Genomic DNA, 15,579 nt, shown 5'->3' on the forward strand with positions numbered 1-15,579 from the left:
TTAAATAGCTATATATAATACTCCCTCCGTATTTTAGAAATAACAACTCTTTCCAATTTAGTCCGTTCCTTAAAAATAGCAACTTTCAAACTTTCTATTTTAGGAAATCTTTACACCCTTATACATCAATTTATTTACCACTTATACCACTAATAAAGTGGACCCTATAATCCACTATCATTAATTTTTTTCTCCATCTCTCTATCTTTACCACTTTTTTCTCTCCATCTCTCTTACTTTATCAATTTTTTTCTATTTCTCTCTTACTTTAACAAATTGTGAATTAAAACCAGTGTCGTTTCAAATGTTTTTATTTTTAAAAAAATGGAGGGAGTATCAATTTATAATAGTACTACAAAAATTTTTATGATTTCGATGAAAATAATTGCAAATCTTTATTATCAAATATATTGTGCACTATATTTGTTATAAATATAACTATCACAAAAAAATATAATTGGAATAAATCATACGTTATAATATTTGGTATTTTAATCAACATATTTTTGATGATATTAAAACTCAAATTGTTTTAATAAAATTTCAAAAATAAATATGAAAATAAAAGAATTTTTTGATCTTTTTATATAAATTTTTGGATAAATAAAAAATTTATTTTATTAAATTTTTTTGTTAGAAAAAGTTAACATAATTATTTAGATTTAAAATAGTAGAGATAGAACAAGATGGAAAATAAGGGAGAAATTGAGTGCATAAATGCAAGAGAAATGTTATGCTGAAAATAACGTTTCTCTTCATAAAATGAGATCGGCTTATCCACTTTAGTGATTTATTCGAAATTGTAGTTACAATGTATTAGGTACTCCTTCCGGATTACGATACTTTTTTTTCAATTTGGAATTGTCACATATATTTTAATTTTTTTTAATTAAAAACACCTAGTGTGGGCGGGGTTTAGGCAGACCCCCAACCCTTTAATAAAATCAAAATATATTGTTGCAAAACATGAACCAAGCTCAAAGGTAACTTGAATCCAAAGACAGAACAAAAAAAATCAATCCATATCTCTACATCGGAAGCGGAAGTTAGAATATCTCGTCTGATCCACCTAACAAGTGTCTTCAGGTACTGAGGTGCAGAGACTGAATCATAGAAGGACAAGGCAGGGATCTGCGCCCCCTCCCTGCAAGAAAGTCGGCAGCACGGTTCCCTTTCTTTATATATATTTCATATCTTATCCTTAATTAAGTGCTCATAGTTCATATTATTTATAATTTTCTCCAAATTTCATTTTCGTTTAACGGGCTTATGTTATATGTGGTTCGTGTTTGTATTTAAAGATAATAGATCAAATTTTTGTTTCGGTTCATAATTTTCTTATCATATCTATTCGTGTTAGGCTAGGATCGTTATCAGGTTAAACTGATAATGACCCGATCCATATATATTGTAAACCTTAGTTGACACCTCAATCACAAATTCCAGCTATCAAGTCGATTTCAATTTCATCGCAGTGATAAAAAGGCAAAATAAAAAATTATGTAAAGTCTATGACTCTGTATTTGAGAATTGAATTCACAAAATTTAGGGAAAATCCAAATCAAAGCAAAGTTAGTGTATCTTACCCAAAAAATGAACATAAATAAAAAACTAAACAGTAGGTTGTAATTTGCGAAATTCCAGCTCACATATGTCCCATGATTGCATACTTATTATATGTATATATAGGCTACATTGCATAATATTGATGTGCCATTTACAGAAACATCATAATCATGTCCATTAATACAATCACAAATTCTGGATCAAGAGGCAGTTGCAGCTACTTCAACAATGGTGGAACAACTTTCCTCAAAATCAACAATTTCCCACCCATCAAACTATTGAAAAAGAGTGATGAATTACCTCCACTTTCCTTAAACTTGAACACCAAATACCAAATTTTAAGGTATGTTTTAATTTCAAAGTTCTCCTACACTATTTTGAATTACTCTAAAATTAAATTTATTGTCACTCTACGGGCAGCCTTCGACCCCGGGCTTCTTCATCTTCGTCGTCTTCTTCTTCGCCGAGCCCTTCCTCCTCCTCCTCCTCCTCCTCTCCGTGGTAATATTTTATTTATGCCTTTAATTGAGATATGATTTTCTAGAAAAACGATTATTAATTTTGTTGAAATTTATGTGATATGTGTGAATTAATGTAGGAAAAAATGGCTTTGGGGAGTTCTACTAACCGTGATCCTTCCAGCAGCTGGTCACAAGGGAGGGCTTCTGATAGGCCTAAAAGGTTTTTGTATAAAAACTATGACGAATTGCCAAATAAATTACAACTAGTCAAATTCTGGCTTGTCTCATACTTTTTTGAATTGAAATGTTTTTGAATTGAAATGATAAAGTACTAAGTTTCGGGATTTTACAATTATCTCATACAGTGTTTTCCCAATAAAATCCACGATGATGTGGCAGCCAGATTTATCTACGTAGATAAAATGGTGACGGCACATAATAACGTGTATGGTTTACCTAGAAATGATGGTGGGATAGTTGCGAAATCTTGTTGCCACATCATCGTGTGTTTCATCAGGAAAAATGACGTATGGGATAATTGTGAAATTGTGAAACCTGGTGATTCACATTACAGTTTCAAAAAGTGTTTGGACAAATCAAAATTTAACTATTTTTCGTGATTTATTTGACAATATATGATCAATCTACTTATGTATGTTTATATATAAATCTAATGCATAATGGTCAAGTCTGAATTAATTCTTTTAGGCAAAATCGATCAAGCCATAAATACGGTGGAGCACGTGACGGAGATGGTGGAGGAGATGGCGGAGGAGGCGGAGAAGATCGTGGAGGAGGTGGAGGAGAAGCTCCCCGGAGACTCCAAGCTCAAAAAGGCACTCGAATCTTTTGAAAATCTTGCTAAAGTTGCTGTTAAGGAAGCCAAGAAAGCTGAAGACATTATTCACAAGGTAACTTAATTTTTCTTTTTCTTTTTTAGTAATTATCATGAGTATCCACCAATTTAATTTGATTGATGCCTTCTTCGACATGATAGAGTAGATGATTTATCTATTTATTAAAATTAATGCATGTGCCGCGAATAAAGTTAACAAAATTTTCCGATGCAATTTCAACTTTGTGACACTAAATAATGTGTTTGTAAGAGGAGACTTGCCATAATTATTAAATACTACTACTCCATTAAATAGCTGTAATGTTTAAATTCCTATAATGAATTTTGCAGTATGTCAATCATGAGATCCACGAGTACCATATGATGATGATTTTAGTTAGGTCTACATTAATTTGATTGATCATTAATACTCAGGAAGTATCGAAACTTCACATGTCCCATATATCCGCACATGGCTTCTGATACTATTTTTAAAGAAATATACTATACATTGATCACGATGCTATATGTAATAAGAACTTATATGCACTATTAAAAACTATGAACCATATATATGATATAATAATATAGTTACATGTTGTTCGGTTGTTATGACTAATTATATGATAATCCATTTAGGGGTCTTCGGTTTGTAAGATTGTATCCGGGACTAAATTTGTTATGTGTTTGGTTCATGAGATTCAATCCCACAACTCAATCCTAGAGGGATAATCATGGGATAATTAGTCATAACTAACCCCCTATGACTAAAATAATCTCACAACTCAATCTTATATTATATCTTGGTATTATTTTATTTTGGAAACCGAACATCACCTTAGGATTAAGTTGTGATATTATTTTAATTGAATGGGATAGCTATGATTAATTATCATATAATTATCCATCTATGATTACATTGTGGAATTCAAACTCATGAATACATATTTAATCTCATGATATAATCTTACAAACCGAACGGACTCTTACTACATTTGTTACACTGTTACTAAACAAGAACACTATTACAAACTAAACAAGGGAATTCATCCTAAAAAATTACTAGTATTGTAGCTTATTGCTTATTAGAAGAGAAAGCCCATATAATCCATAAACTCAACACCAATTGCTCTCACAATCAACGTGGGACATTGAGTATGTGACAATCGACCCCCCCAAAGGTCAATGTCCTTTTTAATCACGATTGATTCCTTATCATGCCACCTCCGAGTTCTTGTTGGCCATGCCACGTTGGCCACAACGTGTTCTTTGTCCAACCACCACTCTGAATCGGCTCTGGTCAAATGTACTTGTTGGTCATGACTGTCTTTCGCATAAAATACTACGAGTTGTTTTGGCTCTAAAAAAGCACCAACGTTACATATCATTATCAAATAGGATACTCATCTTAGAAAACTAGCTTATTACTAGAGATAACTCATTCAGTTTATAAACCTCGTACTAATTGCTCTCATAATATATGTGGGACATTAAACCTCTAATAACATCTGTCCCAAAAAAAATCACATTGATGGATATCACAAATTTATTTATACAATTGATAAAGGAGGGGCGACAAAGAAGAAAAAATAAAGATAATATAGAAAATATATATAAAGAGAGAGAAGTAATGAGAATGTTTTCATAAATGAAAAATAGGACTATTTTAGTTTACTGATCAAAATGAAAAAATTGTAACTATTTTTTTACAGACAAAGTATTACATTATATTAGTCTAATGAAAAAACATGGAGTAACTATTTTCTCAAAAAAAATTTATATTATACTCCCTCCTTCTGCAAATAGGAGTCTCATTTTCTTTTTGGTGCGGATTTTAAGAAATGTTAAGAAAAGTAGGTGAAAAAAAGTTAGTGGAATATGGGTTGTATGTATTATTTTTAAATAAAATGTGAGTGCAATGGGTCGGTAGAATGTGGGACATGTAAAATATCATTTATAATAAAAGTGAACCAGGACTCCTAATTATGGACGGACCGAAATGGAAAACGGAACTCCTATTCACAAACAATAAAGGAGTATTAGTCAAATATTCCCACAAATTTAAGCAACGGTATTCGTTTTTTTGCAGGTAAAGGATGTGGAAGAGGAGATAGAGGGGGTGCTTATGAAAGGTGGTAAAAATCAAGACGACAAATAGGTGTAAACCCTAAACCATATCAAAATAGCTGATTCTTGTGGCAACAATATATGATGGCAGTATTTTTCTCTATGTTTTCATTCTTGTTTTTGTTATAAAATATTTAAGAAAATAATAATTTATCTTTTTTTTCTTAAATAAGTTTCCAGTTAAAAAGTATTTGTTCTTCAATTTATTTTTACTAATGGCCAGTGAATATGAGAGTTTCAGTGTCCTATGTATTCGAAACTGCAATGTTGTATCGAACATCAAATATGATTGTTATACTTATCGGTGTTTTGTTTGCAAGATTGCATCTCAAGATTAAATATGTAGTGTGCTTGGTTCATGAGATTCAATACCACAACTCAATCTTAGATGGACAAGTATGGGATAATTAGTCATATCTAACTCATTTTGACCAAAATAATCTCATAACTCTATCCTAAATTGTATCTTGGTACTCCCTCCGTCCCTAGGAATATGACCTTTCTTGGGCGGTACGGATTTTATGTAGCTTTATTTTGTGTGTTAAGTAGAGAGAGTACAATACGAGAGAGGGAATAAAGTAAAGATAAAAGGTGTTTCCATTTTTAGTAATGGATCACCTTGGTTGGACAAACAAAAAAAGGAAAGTGAGTCATTTTCAATGGGACGGAGGGAGTACTATTTTATTTAGGAAACCGGACACCATCTTATTATATTATTCTCATAAATCTAAAAGTACGTGGACGGTTGATAAGTCGTATTCTAGGCCTTGGTTACTGGTCAGTATGATGTGATTAATATGCATTATCTGCAATAAAGTTGCCTAAGTGTGCTGGAAAAAGGGTACAAACCAGTAGGAGAGAAGTCAAACAATTCAGATGGAAAGGGCGCCAGAAGGGTGCAATACTGGCCAGGATGCATGCAAAAAAGGCTCGAGATGAAGAAGGAAGGATTGTCAGGAATGACCAACTACACACAGGGGAAAAAGAGACATTTCACGAGGAAAGTCAACCCTAAAAGTGAGGGCAAGCCACCCTATAAACAGAAGGATCACTTGGAGAGAGAACGGACTACTCACCATTACCAAGAAGATCATCATCTCACTACACACTTAACTCTAGTTCGAAAAGCTCTATCTCGGATCTCCTTAGTTCCAGCAGCAGTCTAGTTCCTACACTTCTCATTCCTCGCCACAGCCATTGGTCACCTGAAGATTCCGGCCACCCGCCGGAGAAAGTTCACAGCCGTTCCAGCCAGTTAGCATCGTAGCAGAAACACTGTTTCATCGCCCGTGGGGCAAAACAATCTTTAATCGCTTTTCTTAGCTTAACTTTAGTTGTTTCATCTTTCGAATATTTCGTAATTTTAGTTGTCTTTTGGATTCTGAAGTATTCTGATCTGGATCTGCTCTTAATGAAGTTTGCTCGCTTTTTGTTCATCTTATGGGTGGCAACATGTTCATTCTGTCTTGCTTAGATAGATTTGGAATTTTAGTGTAGAATCTGCATGTTTAAGTAAGAAATTCTTGTGATTTAGTTAGATCTGGATGTTGTGTGTTTTTCTTATTTGTTGATGGGTTGAATCTGGAAATTGCATGAGTTCGTAGCCAAGAAATTTCTGTCACTTTGCATGCGTGTTTGGTAGCGTAAGTTGAGAACTGCCGTTTGATCTTTTGATTATGGAATTTCATTTTAGTTTAATGTTGTTGCATGATTTCTGTTGATCATTAATGGAGTAGATGAAGTTGCTGAGATTTTGTGTTGCTTGGTGGTGAAGACAACATCCTTTTCTGCTTTTTGGACCACTTTTCACTTTTTAGTTGCCTTTGCTTTTTGTCATTTTCAGAAATCCTATAGACCTGACAGTGACAGCCCTGCACCACCAAATATCTCATGTTATTCTGTTTAGCCATTTATAGTAACATTCCACTTTTCACATGTCCCTAAAACACTTTGTCTTACATATTCACGTACACCGCCAAATGCCGATAATTGTCACGCCCACTGGTCAGTAGAGTAGATTTCTTAAATTCCATGCCTAGATAAAAACTCAACCCAAGTGTGGTAACAAACCAACCTTCCAGATTATCAATGCAATTGCTCTGACGTGTCCATCTCTGTGGGATTCGACCTGTACATCCATTATACTAGCCAATAGAAGTGGGTTGAGGAATTTTTGTTGATACCAGGTTTAGGCTGTCGTGACAACGACTCAGCTAGGTTGGGATATCCTCCTGATCAGTTGACCGCACCACTACCCTAGAAAAATCTGCTCTTTCAAATGGCGCCGTTGTCGGGGATGGATGACGTTTTTACGTGTTTTTGTGCGTGATACTTTGGCGTACATATTGTTCATAATTTTTCCTTTCTTTTGATTTTCAGTTTATGAGAAGGAGCTCAGCCTTTGAGCAGTGGAGACCGAAGATACTCCCACGAGGATCGATACTTGTTACCACTCGTTCTGGCCTGCCGACAGCCTTGTCTGACCTAGGCACGAGTAGTGACGAGGACAAGGATATCATAGAGGAAGTGGAGCCAGTAGCACCAGTCAAGTCAGAAGGGAACCCGAGAAGGATGGTTGATCTAATAGAAGATGACCAGTGATCGGATCGCTGAATGCACACACCGATGGAGAACCACCACAGGCCATAGTTGTCACCCAAGGGCAGGCAACCTGCAATGTTAAGCCACATGTTATAGCAGTTCTACCCACGTTCTGCGGGAAGAGCTACGAAGGACCTTACGAGTTCCTTCATGAATTCTGTAAGATTTGTAAGGCGCAGAGGCGGCCAACAGGGTCGAGTGAAGATGATTACAGATTGAAGGCCTTATCGTTCGTCTTGAAGGGAGAAGCGAACACATGGTTCATGCGTCTACCACCCAACTCCATCAGAACTTGGTTCGACTTCAAGTTAGCTTTTCTGGACCAGTTCTTTCCGTCAACCAAGAAGAGTGCACTGAAAAAGGAGATATCGTGCGTAAGGCAAGACTATGATGAACCCCTGAGCGACTACTGGGCGCGATACATGAGTCTTTTGGACGCATGTCCCAACCATCGCATATCTGATGTGGAGATCTATCACACCTTTATTGAGGGAATGAACAAGGAGACTAAGGACCTAGCAAACTCGTCAGGCGGAGGAGGTTTCCCGCAGTTGAGGGTCAGTGAGGCTTAGAAGGTTCTCGGGAAACTTTTGAATGTAAAAAGGGCTTACGACAACCCGAAGGACAGCTACAATAGGAAATGAGTGGTGAGCGCTTCGTCAACTGACCATGAGGATAAATTGGAGTTGCGAATGGACAAGCTAGAGAAGGTACTCCTAAGTGCAATAGAAAAGAACACACCAACTTCTCCAACTGGGAACAGCCAAGCTGCCGAACCAAGAGGTCAGAGTCCTACTTATTATCAGCCGAGCGATCTGGATAACATGGAGCAAGTTAACGCGGCAGGGCACTGGAATCCCAATGGGAGTTGGAACCCAGGGAAGCATCGAGAAGCACCATGGAGGGACCATCCAAATTTTCGATGGGGAGATGGAAACCAAAACTAGAACCAAGGTCAAAACCAATATAACCCCCCTCAAAACCAAAATTCCTACCGTGGCCCTGCAAACCCAGACCACCAGTCCAATTGGCCAACGAGGAAGCAACAACCACCCACCCATTCCCAAAACCAAAACCCGCAAAACCCAAGTTCAAGCTCTACTACATACCACCCCACCAAAGAAATTACCAGAATTACCAGAACCAACCTAACCAAGGTCCCCAACACTCACAGAACCAGAACCAGTTCCACCAAGACCAGCATAACCCTCCTACCTTGTACAACCAATATCCACCTAACCAAAACCAGTCGAACCCTACTTACCAACCAAACTTCAAGTACTACCAGCAGATGCCTAATAGCCAGTATAACCCTCACCACCAACTAGGACCGGATCAATTCCAGAATCCTAACAGGTCAAGAAGATCTATGGAGGACATGATGGGGGAGCTACTTGTCTCACAGCAGAGTATGAGGAATGATTTGCAGTTAAACAACGAAGTGGTGCAAGGGATGCAAAGTGCAAAGAAGGAACATAGGGCTAACATGGACATGATGAACAAGCAATTAGCCCAGCTGGCAAACTCGATGAAGGGAAATTCAGGGAAGCTCTCATCTACAGTCCACATACCAGAAAAGGCGAACATGAGTAAAATCATGCCGCAGTCCGGAACTTCGTACAAGGGACCCGAGATGAAGAGACCTGTGGGAGAACCCAGTAGGGTGGAGGTGTCGGGTGAATCTTCAGCCCAACGGGACAACCACACGGGTTTTGGTGACACTGTCTCGCTAGAGGAACTGAAGAGGCCGCTGCCTCAGATGGAGGATCCATTTTTCATGGGAGAAGAGTCTGTCAGAATGAAAGATGCGGAGGATATACCACCTAGGAGAGATGGCCCTGAAGAAACAGAACCAGCAGCTGAACCTCAAACCCCTGAAATGCCAAAGGGAAACTCCACGAAGGTTACCAAGGACCCAGTTGAGGGGACGAAGGGGGAGAAACCATTTTCCTACCGCTTTGTGACAAAGAGAAAGAAGGAGGACCCCGTGGACTATCTATCCATTTTCGGGAAGCTGGACGTCACCATACCATTCCTCCAGGCCATGAAGCTACCACCATTCGGAAAATTCATTAAAGAGTTCATAGCAGGGAAAGCCTAAGAGGGTGGAAAGATCGTGGTGGAAGGAATAGCATCAGCCATTGTGCAGGAAAAACTGCCGCTCAAGAGAGCCGACCCAGGTATGTTCACTTTGCCCATAACTATTAGAGATGTTATAATCGAGCATGCGATTTGTGATTTAGGGGCATCTATAAATGTTATGCCATTGTCGATCTATAATCGTTTGAAGGGGTGAAGTTAGCAAACACTAGGGTTCTGATCCAATTGGCCGATAGGTCGTGCATAAACCCTGAGGGCGTGTTGGAAAATGTGTTGGTAAAGGTGCATGATTTTACTTACCCAGCTGATTTTTACGTGATTAGAATGAGTGAGCCTGAAGATAAGGAGTCTAGCGAGATATTGTTACGGAGACCCTTTTTGAGAACAACTAAGACAATTATAGATATGGCTGAGGGGACAATATGCATTGATTCTTGTTGATGTGATTGACCCCCTCGTCCAAGAATTTCTTGAGACTGAATTATTGCAGGAAAAGCTCCAAGCATTAGATGTGTATGAACAGGCCGATGTAGAAGCAGCAGCGCGGTGTGACCTGATTAGCAGCCAAGGGCTGACTGACGAGGAAGCCATTAAGGAATTATGTCTGAAACCAGAGTTCGCGGGAGCCACAAGTGCTAAGCTACCAACCAGTGCAGAAGGTACTATTGAGCTAGAGACAGAGAAAGAGGACGAATTAGGGAGAAACCCCTTGTCGTCAGATACACTCCCCCCACAAGTTGAATTGAAGAAGTTACCAGCCAGTCTGAAGTACGCCTACCTATGGGAGGAGAATTCACTTCCAGTAATTATCAACAGCAAGCTGACAGAGGAACAAGAGGCAAGGCTACTGGTTGTGATGAGCAAGAACAAGAAGGCCATCGGGTGGAATCTGACAGACTTAGTAGGAATAAGTCAAGATGTGTATATGCACCATATCAGGTCGGAGGAAGGAGCTAAAGCAACCCGAGAGCCACATTGGAAGTTGAATTTGAATATGTGGGAAGAGGTTTTAAAGGAGATCTCGAAGTTGTTGTCATTGAGAATTATCTACTCAGTGTCTGATAGCGAGTGGGTCAGTCCAGTCCATATGGTTCCTAAGAAATCGAGGATCCAGGTGGTGAAGAACGACAAGAACGAGCTAGTACCCACCCGTTTAGTTACTAGTTAGCGGATGTGTATAGACTATCGCAAGCTGAACGCTGCCACCAGGAAGGACTACTTCCCCATGTCGTTCATCGACCAGATGTTGGAGCGGTTGGCTGGGAAGCAATATTTTTGTTTTCTGGATGGATACAACGGCTACTCCCAGATCTATGTGGATCCTGAAGACCAGGATAAGACCATGTTTACCTGCCCGTTTGGAACCTATGCATATAGGCGGGTGCCGTTCGGTTTGTGTAATGCTCCAGGAACGTTCCAACGCTGCATGATGAGCATTTATTCTGATTTGATCGAAGATTGTATAGATATCTTCATGGACAACTTCACCGTCTAGGAGACTCTTTTGACTCCTGTCTACGCCACCTAGATGTGGTTCTGGAGAAATGTCAAGCAAGAAACTGCTGGGGTTTGGTGCCCCTTGCACAGCGGAAGTCATGCATTCACAAATAAATCATACATATGGATCTATTTGACCGATTATGGGATTAATTGATTCACATGTTAAACATTGAATTGCATACAAGAATGCACAAAAATCATGCTTAAGGAATTAAAATCCTAATTCATGATATTCTACGGTTTAGGATTACCGGTCTGATTCTCTAAAGAATCGACGATTGCTTGCGCCTTCTCCACGTGATGATCTTCGTACTCAACCACAAATCTTCTAATCTGTATCCCGAACTCAGATAATGACCTTTGGGTGGGCAAAGCTTGTCAGAATCGAAAAGGACTTGATTAGAAAGGAGACAGAATATCAGTTTTGTCAAAAATCGATTTTTTCGTCCACTCCCAGAGGGGAGCACGAAAATTAACTCTTAATTATCATTGAATCTCCTTTCTAATCTCCTTTTATATAGAGTTATGATGGGCCAGATTAGGGATCCATGGAGGTTGGACTTGGGCCAAACCTGTTGGACTTTTACTAATTAAATTGAGCCCCAATTTAATACAAGTCCAATAGAATATTATTATCATCCACTATAGTGTAATAATATTGACTGCCCGTCCAATCCCAAATTACGAGTAATCCGGGCTTTACCTCTTTAATTTATTATTTCCCGTGTTTAAGATATAAATATCCATTAATTAATTTAAGTCTGCTATTTGACTTTAATTAATTACTATCTTTTTCCAAGAGTTGTCTAGTTCAAAATCTTTATTTATTATTCTGGAATAAATTCCAACCGGCCGGGTTTCTGAATAATAAAACCTTTTTCGATCACCTCTTGAGGATATTATCAAATTGGACTCACCCAGCACACGATTCATTGCAATAACAATACTAGCACCTCTTATCACCACTACCCAAGATACCAAGATTCTTGGATTGCGAAAATCCGCACCATTTGATAAATCAAAGTAGTGCATAATCAATATCGTATGCTCAATGTTATGTCAACAATGATTAAGAAATAACAATCACCGAGACCTCGTCTTTCAGTAAATAGCAAGAAAGACTTATCTCAACTGTTAGATCCTTCAGTGCAATACCACACCAGTGTCGTTTATTTCCTAAGGTAAGGAAACATGCGGACTGACACTGCAACCTTTCACGATAGGTAGCCAAAGCCTATCTGGGTTGTGAAATTCTATTTCTCTTCTACAAAGGACCGACTGCGTCACCTTCTGTGAACGTCGTTCACGACCAATCTACTATGTAGAAGAATTAGACTTATTTGCTTCTTATACATTTAAATGTTTGAGATACATCTTATAAATGCACAAGCAAACATCAATGCAATAAAATTAATTCTTCTCGCCTTGAGTTAAAAGTGGATTGTAGAGTTTATTGTATACAAGCAATTCTATCCGTGCAACTTGCTCGAAATATGCTTTTCAGTATACCAATCCTAACAGAAACCTGGTCCTAAATTTCAAAAATGTCATTTTATGGTTACGGAAGTATCATGTTAGGGCATGTGGCGTCAGAAAGGGGAATCCAAGTGGATCAAGCCAAGGTCAAAGTCATATCCAAGCTACCGTTCCCTACTAACCAGAAGGAGATAAGAGGTTTTCTGGGGCATGCAGGTTTTCATCGAAGGTTCATTAAGGATTTCGCCAAAATCGCCCAACCACTTACCAGACTCCTCCAGATTGAAGTCGAGTTTGTCTTTGACTAGCATTGCAAAGCTCCTTTCAACCTCCTCAAGGAAAAGCTGATATCCGCTCCAATCATCCGGGCACCTGACTGGGATCACCCCTTCGAGGTGATGTGCGACGCCAGTGACTATGCAGTGGGAGCTGTCTTAGGTCAGAAGATTGAAGGTAAGAGATACGTGATATTCTATGCGTCGAAGACCCTGAATCAAGCCCAACAAAATTACGACACCACCGAGAAAGAAATGTTGGCCGTGGTGTATTCGTTCGAGAAATTCTGACAGTATTTATTGGGGTCCTAGGTCATCGTCTATACTGACCATGCGGCTATTAAGTATCTGATTGCCAAGAAGGAATCAAAGCCCCGACTGATAACATGGGTGCTACTCCTGCAAGAGTTTGACTGGGATGTGGAAGACAAGCGAGGAGTTGAGAATAGGGTAGCAGATCATCTAAGTAGAATCGTGCAAGAAGGGAGCAGTGAAGATGTGCAGGACAGATTCCCGGAGGAACACCTGGGTGAAGTGGTTTTCTCCATCAGAAAAATGAATTGGGAAGAAGTGATGAAGCTTACTGGCCAGGATGTGACGGCCAAAGGAAAGGAAAAAGTTAGGCAGGAGCCATAGTTTGTCGATCTGGCCAACTACCTAGTAACAGGGGAACTTCCAGAAGTGCCCATCATTACGAAGGCTCAGAGAATGAAGATCAGAAGTGAGGCAAAATATTATTTTTGGGACGACCCATGCCTGTGGAAGGTAGGAGCCGATCAAGGGATAAGAAGATGTGTTCCTGACTGGGAGCAGAGAGATGTATTGACACATTGCCACTCCTTGGCATGTGGAGGGCATTTCGGACCCTAGAAGACTGCGAGAAAGGCCCTTGATAGTGGATTCTACTGGCCGACACTTAACAGAGACGCATATGAGTTCTGCAAAAACTGCAACTGTTGTCAACTGACCGGTGGGATCTCTGCATGAGACGAAATGCCACAAGTGCCTGTTATTGTTTGCGAGGTGTTCGACATCTAGGGTATGGACTTCATGGGTCCTTTTCCCTCATCTTACGAAAACTCATATATTCTGGTAGCAATTGATTATGTCTCTAAGTGGATCGAGGCCAGGGCCACAAACACATGTGAAGCAAGGGGAGGTTGCCAAGTTTTTAAAGAGCAATATATTCAGTCAGTTCGGGGTACCAAGAGCCATCATATCTGATTAGGGAACCCACTTTTGTAATTGTATCATTGAAGCATTGATGAAGAAGTACGGTCTTAGTCACAGATTATCTAGCCCCTACCAAGCCAACGGTCAAGCAGAAATCTCTAACCGAGAGATAAAGAGCATCCTAGAGAAAACAGTCAACTCTTCAGGGAAGGACTGGAGCGCGAGGTTGGAGGATGCTCTATGGGCATACAGGACGGCCTACAAGACCGATAGGAATGTCCCCTTACCGCATCGTTTTCAGGAAGATGTGTCATTTATCAGTAGGGGTCGAACATCGATCATTTATCAGTAGGGGTCGAACATCGATCATACTGGGCAGTATAGCAAGTTAACATGAATGGTAAAGCCTGTGAGGAGGAAAGGAAGCTGCAACTACAGGAGTTGGAAGAACTCATATTGGAATCATTTGATTCTGCCATGTGGTACAAGGAATGGACAAAGTTATGGCACGACAAGAATCTGAGGATCAAAGATCTCCAAGTTGGCCAGATAGTACTACTCTTTCAATCGCGATTGAAGCTGATGCCCGGAAAGCTTAAATCAAAGTGTGCAGGACCTTACATCATAACCGCACTTCGTTCCAACAGAGCAGTGGAAATTTCATCGAATGCCCCAAACTCTGAACCCTTTATCGTAAGTGGACATAGACTGAAGGTATTTAGGGATAACACAGAGATGTGTATGATGGAAGAAATTCCACTACATGCACACCGTAATGTCACCTAATGATCAGTAGGATAGGAATTTGGAGTTCCACCCGGTCAGTTTTTTTTTAGGATAAGGTTTGCATGTACTGACCAGGTAGAATTTCAAATTGCCTAAGGTAGGAGTGTAAATATTGTAAATATTTGGTAGTTTAAAATTTAATGTTAAGCAAGTAACGAAATTTGAAAACTAAAAAAAATATTTTTGGAACTTATATTTTATTCGGAGTACGTACTGACCGAAGCAGTTTCCAATTTGGTGTAACTCTGAAAATATATTTAAGTCTCCTTTTATTTTATTTCCATACTTAGCAAAATTAGGGGGAATTTTGAATTTGAATTGGGAGGCAGTTATTTTATTTTGTCGGTTAGTGCACCTTTTTCGCAGGTGCAGGTGCGACTAGAGGCGCGTTGGTCAGAGATGAGACGGGCAACATCCCATCAACTGCTCGCGTAAAAAATGGCAGAGACGGGGAGGCACAACCCGGTAACCACCTCAGCCGGTTGAAACCCTGCAACTTCCACCCCTATATATAAGCCACTAGAAACCACCCCATCCCATTTCCACCACCAGAAACCAAACCCCCTTACAAAAAAATAGCTCACCTGAAACTCAAAAAATGAAACCATCGGAACCACCATTAAACTACTAAACCAACCATGAGTGGGCTTATAAAACATCCAAAATCATGTCCTCACTA

At 39.3% G+C, this 15,579-nt stretch overlaps 1 protein-coding gene across 1 annotated transcript; it reads left to right on the plus strand.

Moving 5' to 3' along the window:
* The first annotated feature begins 1,726 nt into the window (after positions 1-1,726).
* Positions 1,727-5,158, plus strand: LOC121764020. Its single transcript, XM_042160114.1, has 5 exons — positions 1,727-1,909; positions 1,987-2,067; positions 2,165-2,247; positions 2,736-2,938; positions 4,952-5,158. Exons 1-5 carry the CDS (start codon positions 1,737-1,739, stop codon positions 5,018-5,020), a joined length of 609 nt encoding a protein of 202 aa, XP_042016048.1. The 5' UTR covers positions 1,727-1,736; the 3' UTR covers positions 5,021-5,158.
* The last annotated feature ends 10,421 nt before the right edge of the window (positions 5,159-15,579 follow it).

Source organism: Salvia splendens, chromosome 14 (assembly GCF_004379255.2).
Source record: "Salvia splendens isolate huo1 chromosome 14, SspV2, whole genome shotgun sequence".
In the NCBI taxonomy this organism is placed as follows: Eukaryota; Viridiplantae; Streptophyta; class Magnoliopsida; order Lamiales; family Lamiaceae; genus Salvia; species Salvia splendens.

Coding starts and splice junctions, on each gene's coding strand:
- LOC121764020 (XM_042160114.1), top strand. CDS start 1,737: ATGTCCATTAATACAATCACAAATTCTGGATCAAGAGGCAGTTGCAGC. Junction 2,068..2,164: donor TCCTCCTCCTCCTCTCCGTG/GTAATATTTTAT, acceptor GAATTAATGTAG/GAAAAAATGGCTTTGGGGAG. Junction 2,248..2,735: donor GCTTCTGATAGGCCTAAAAG/GTTTTTGTATAA, acceptor TAATTCTTTTAG/GCAAAATCGATCAAGCCATA.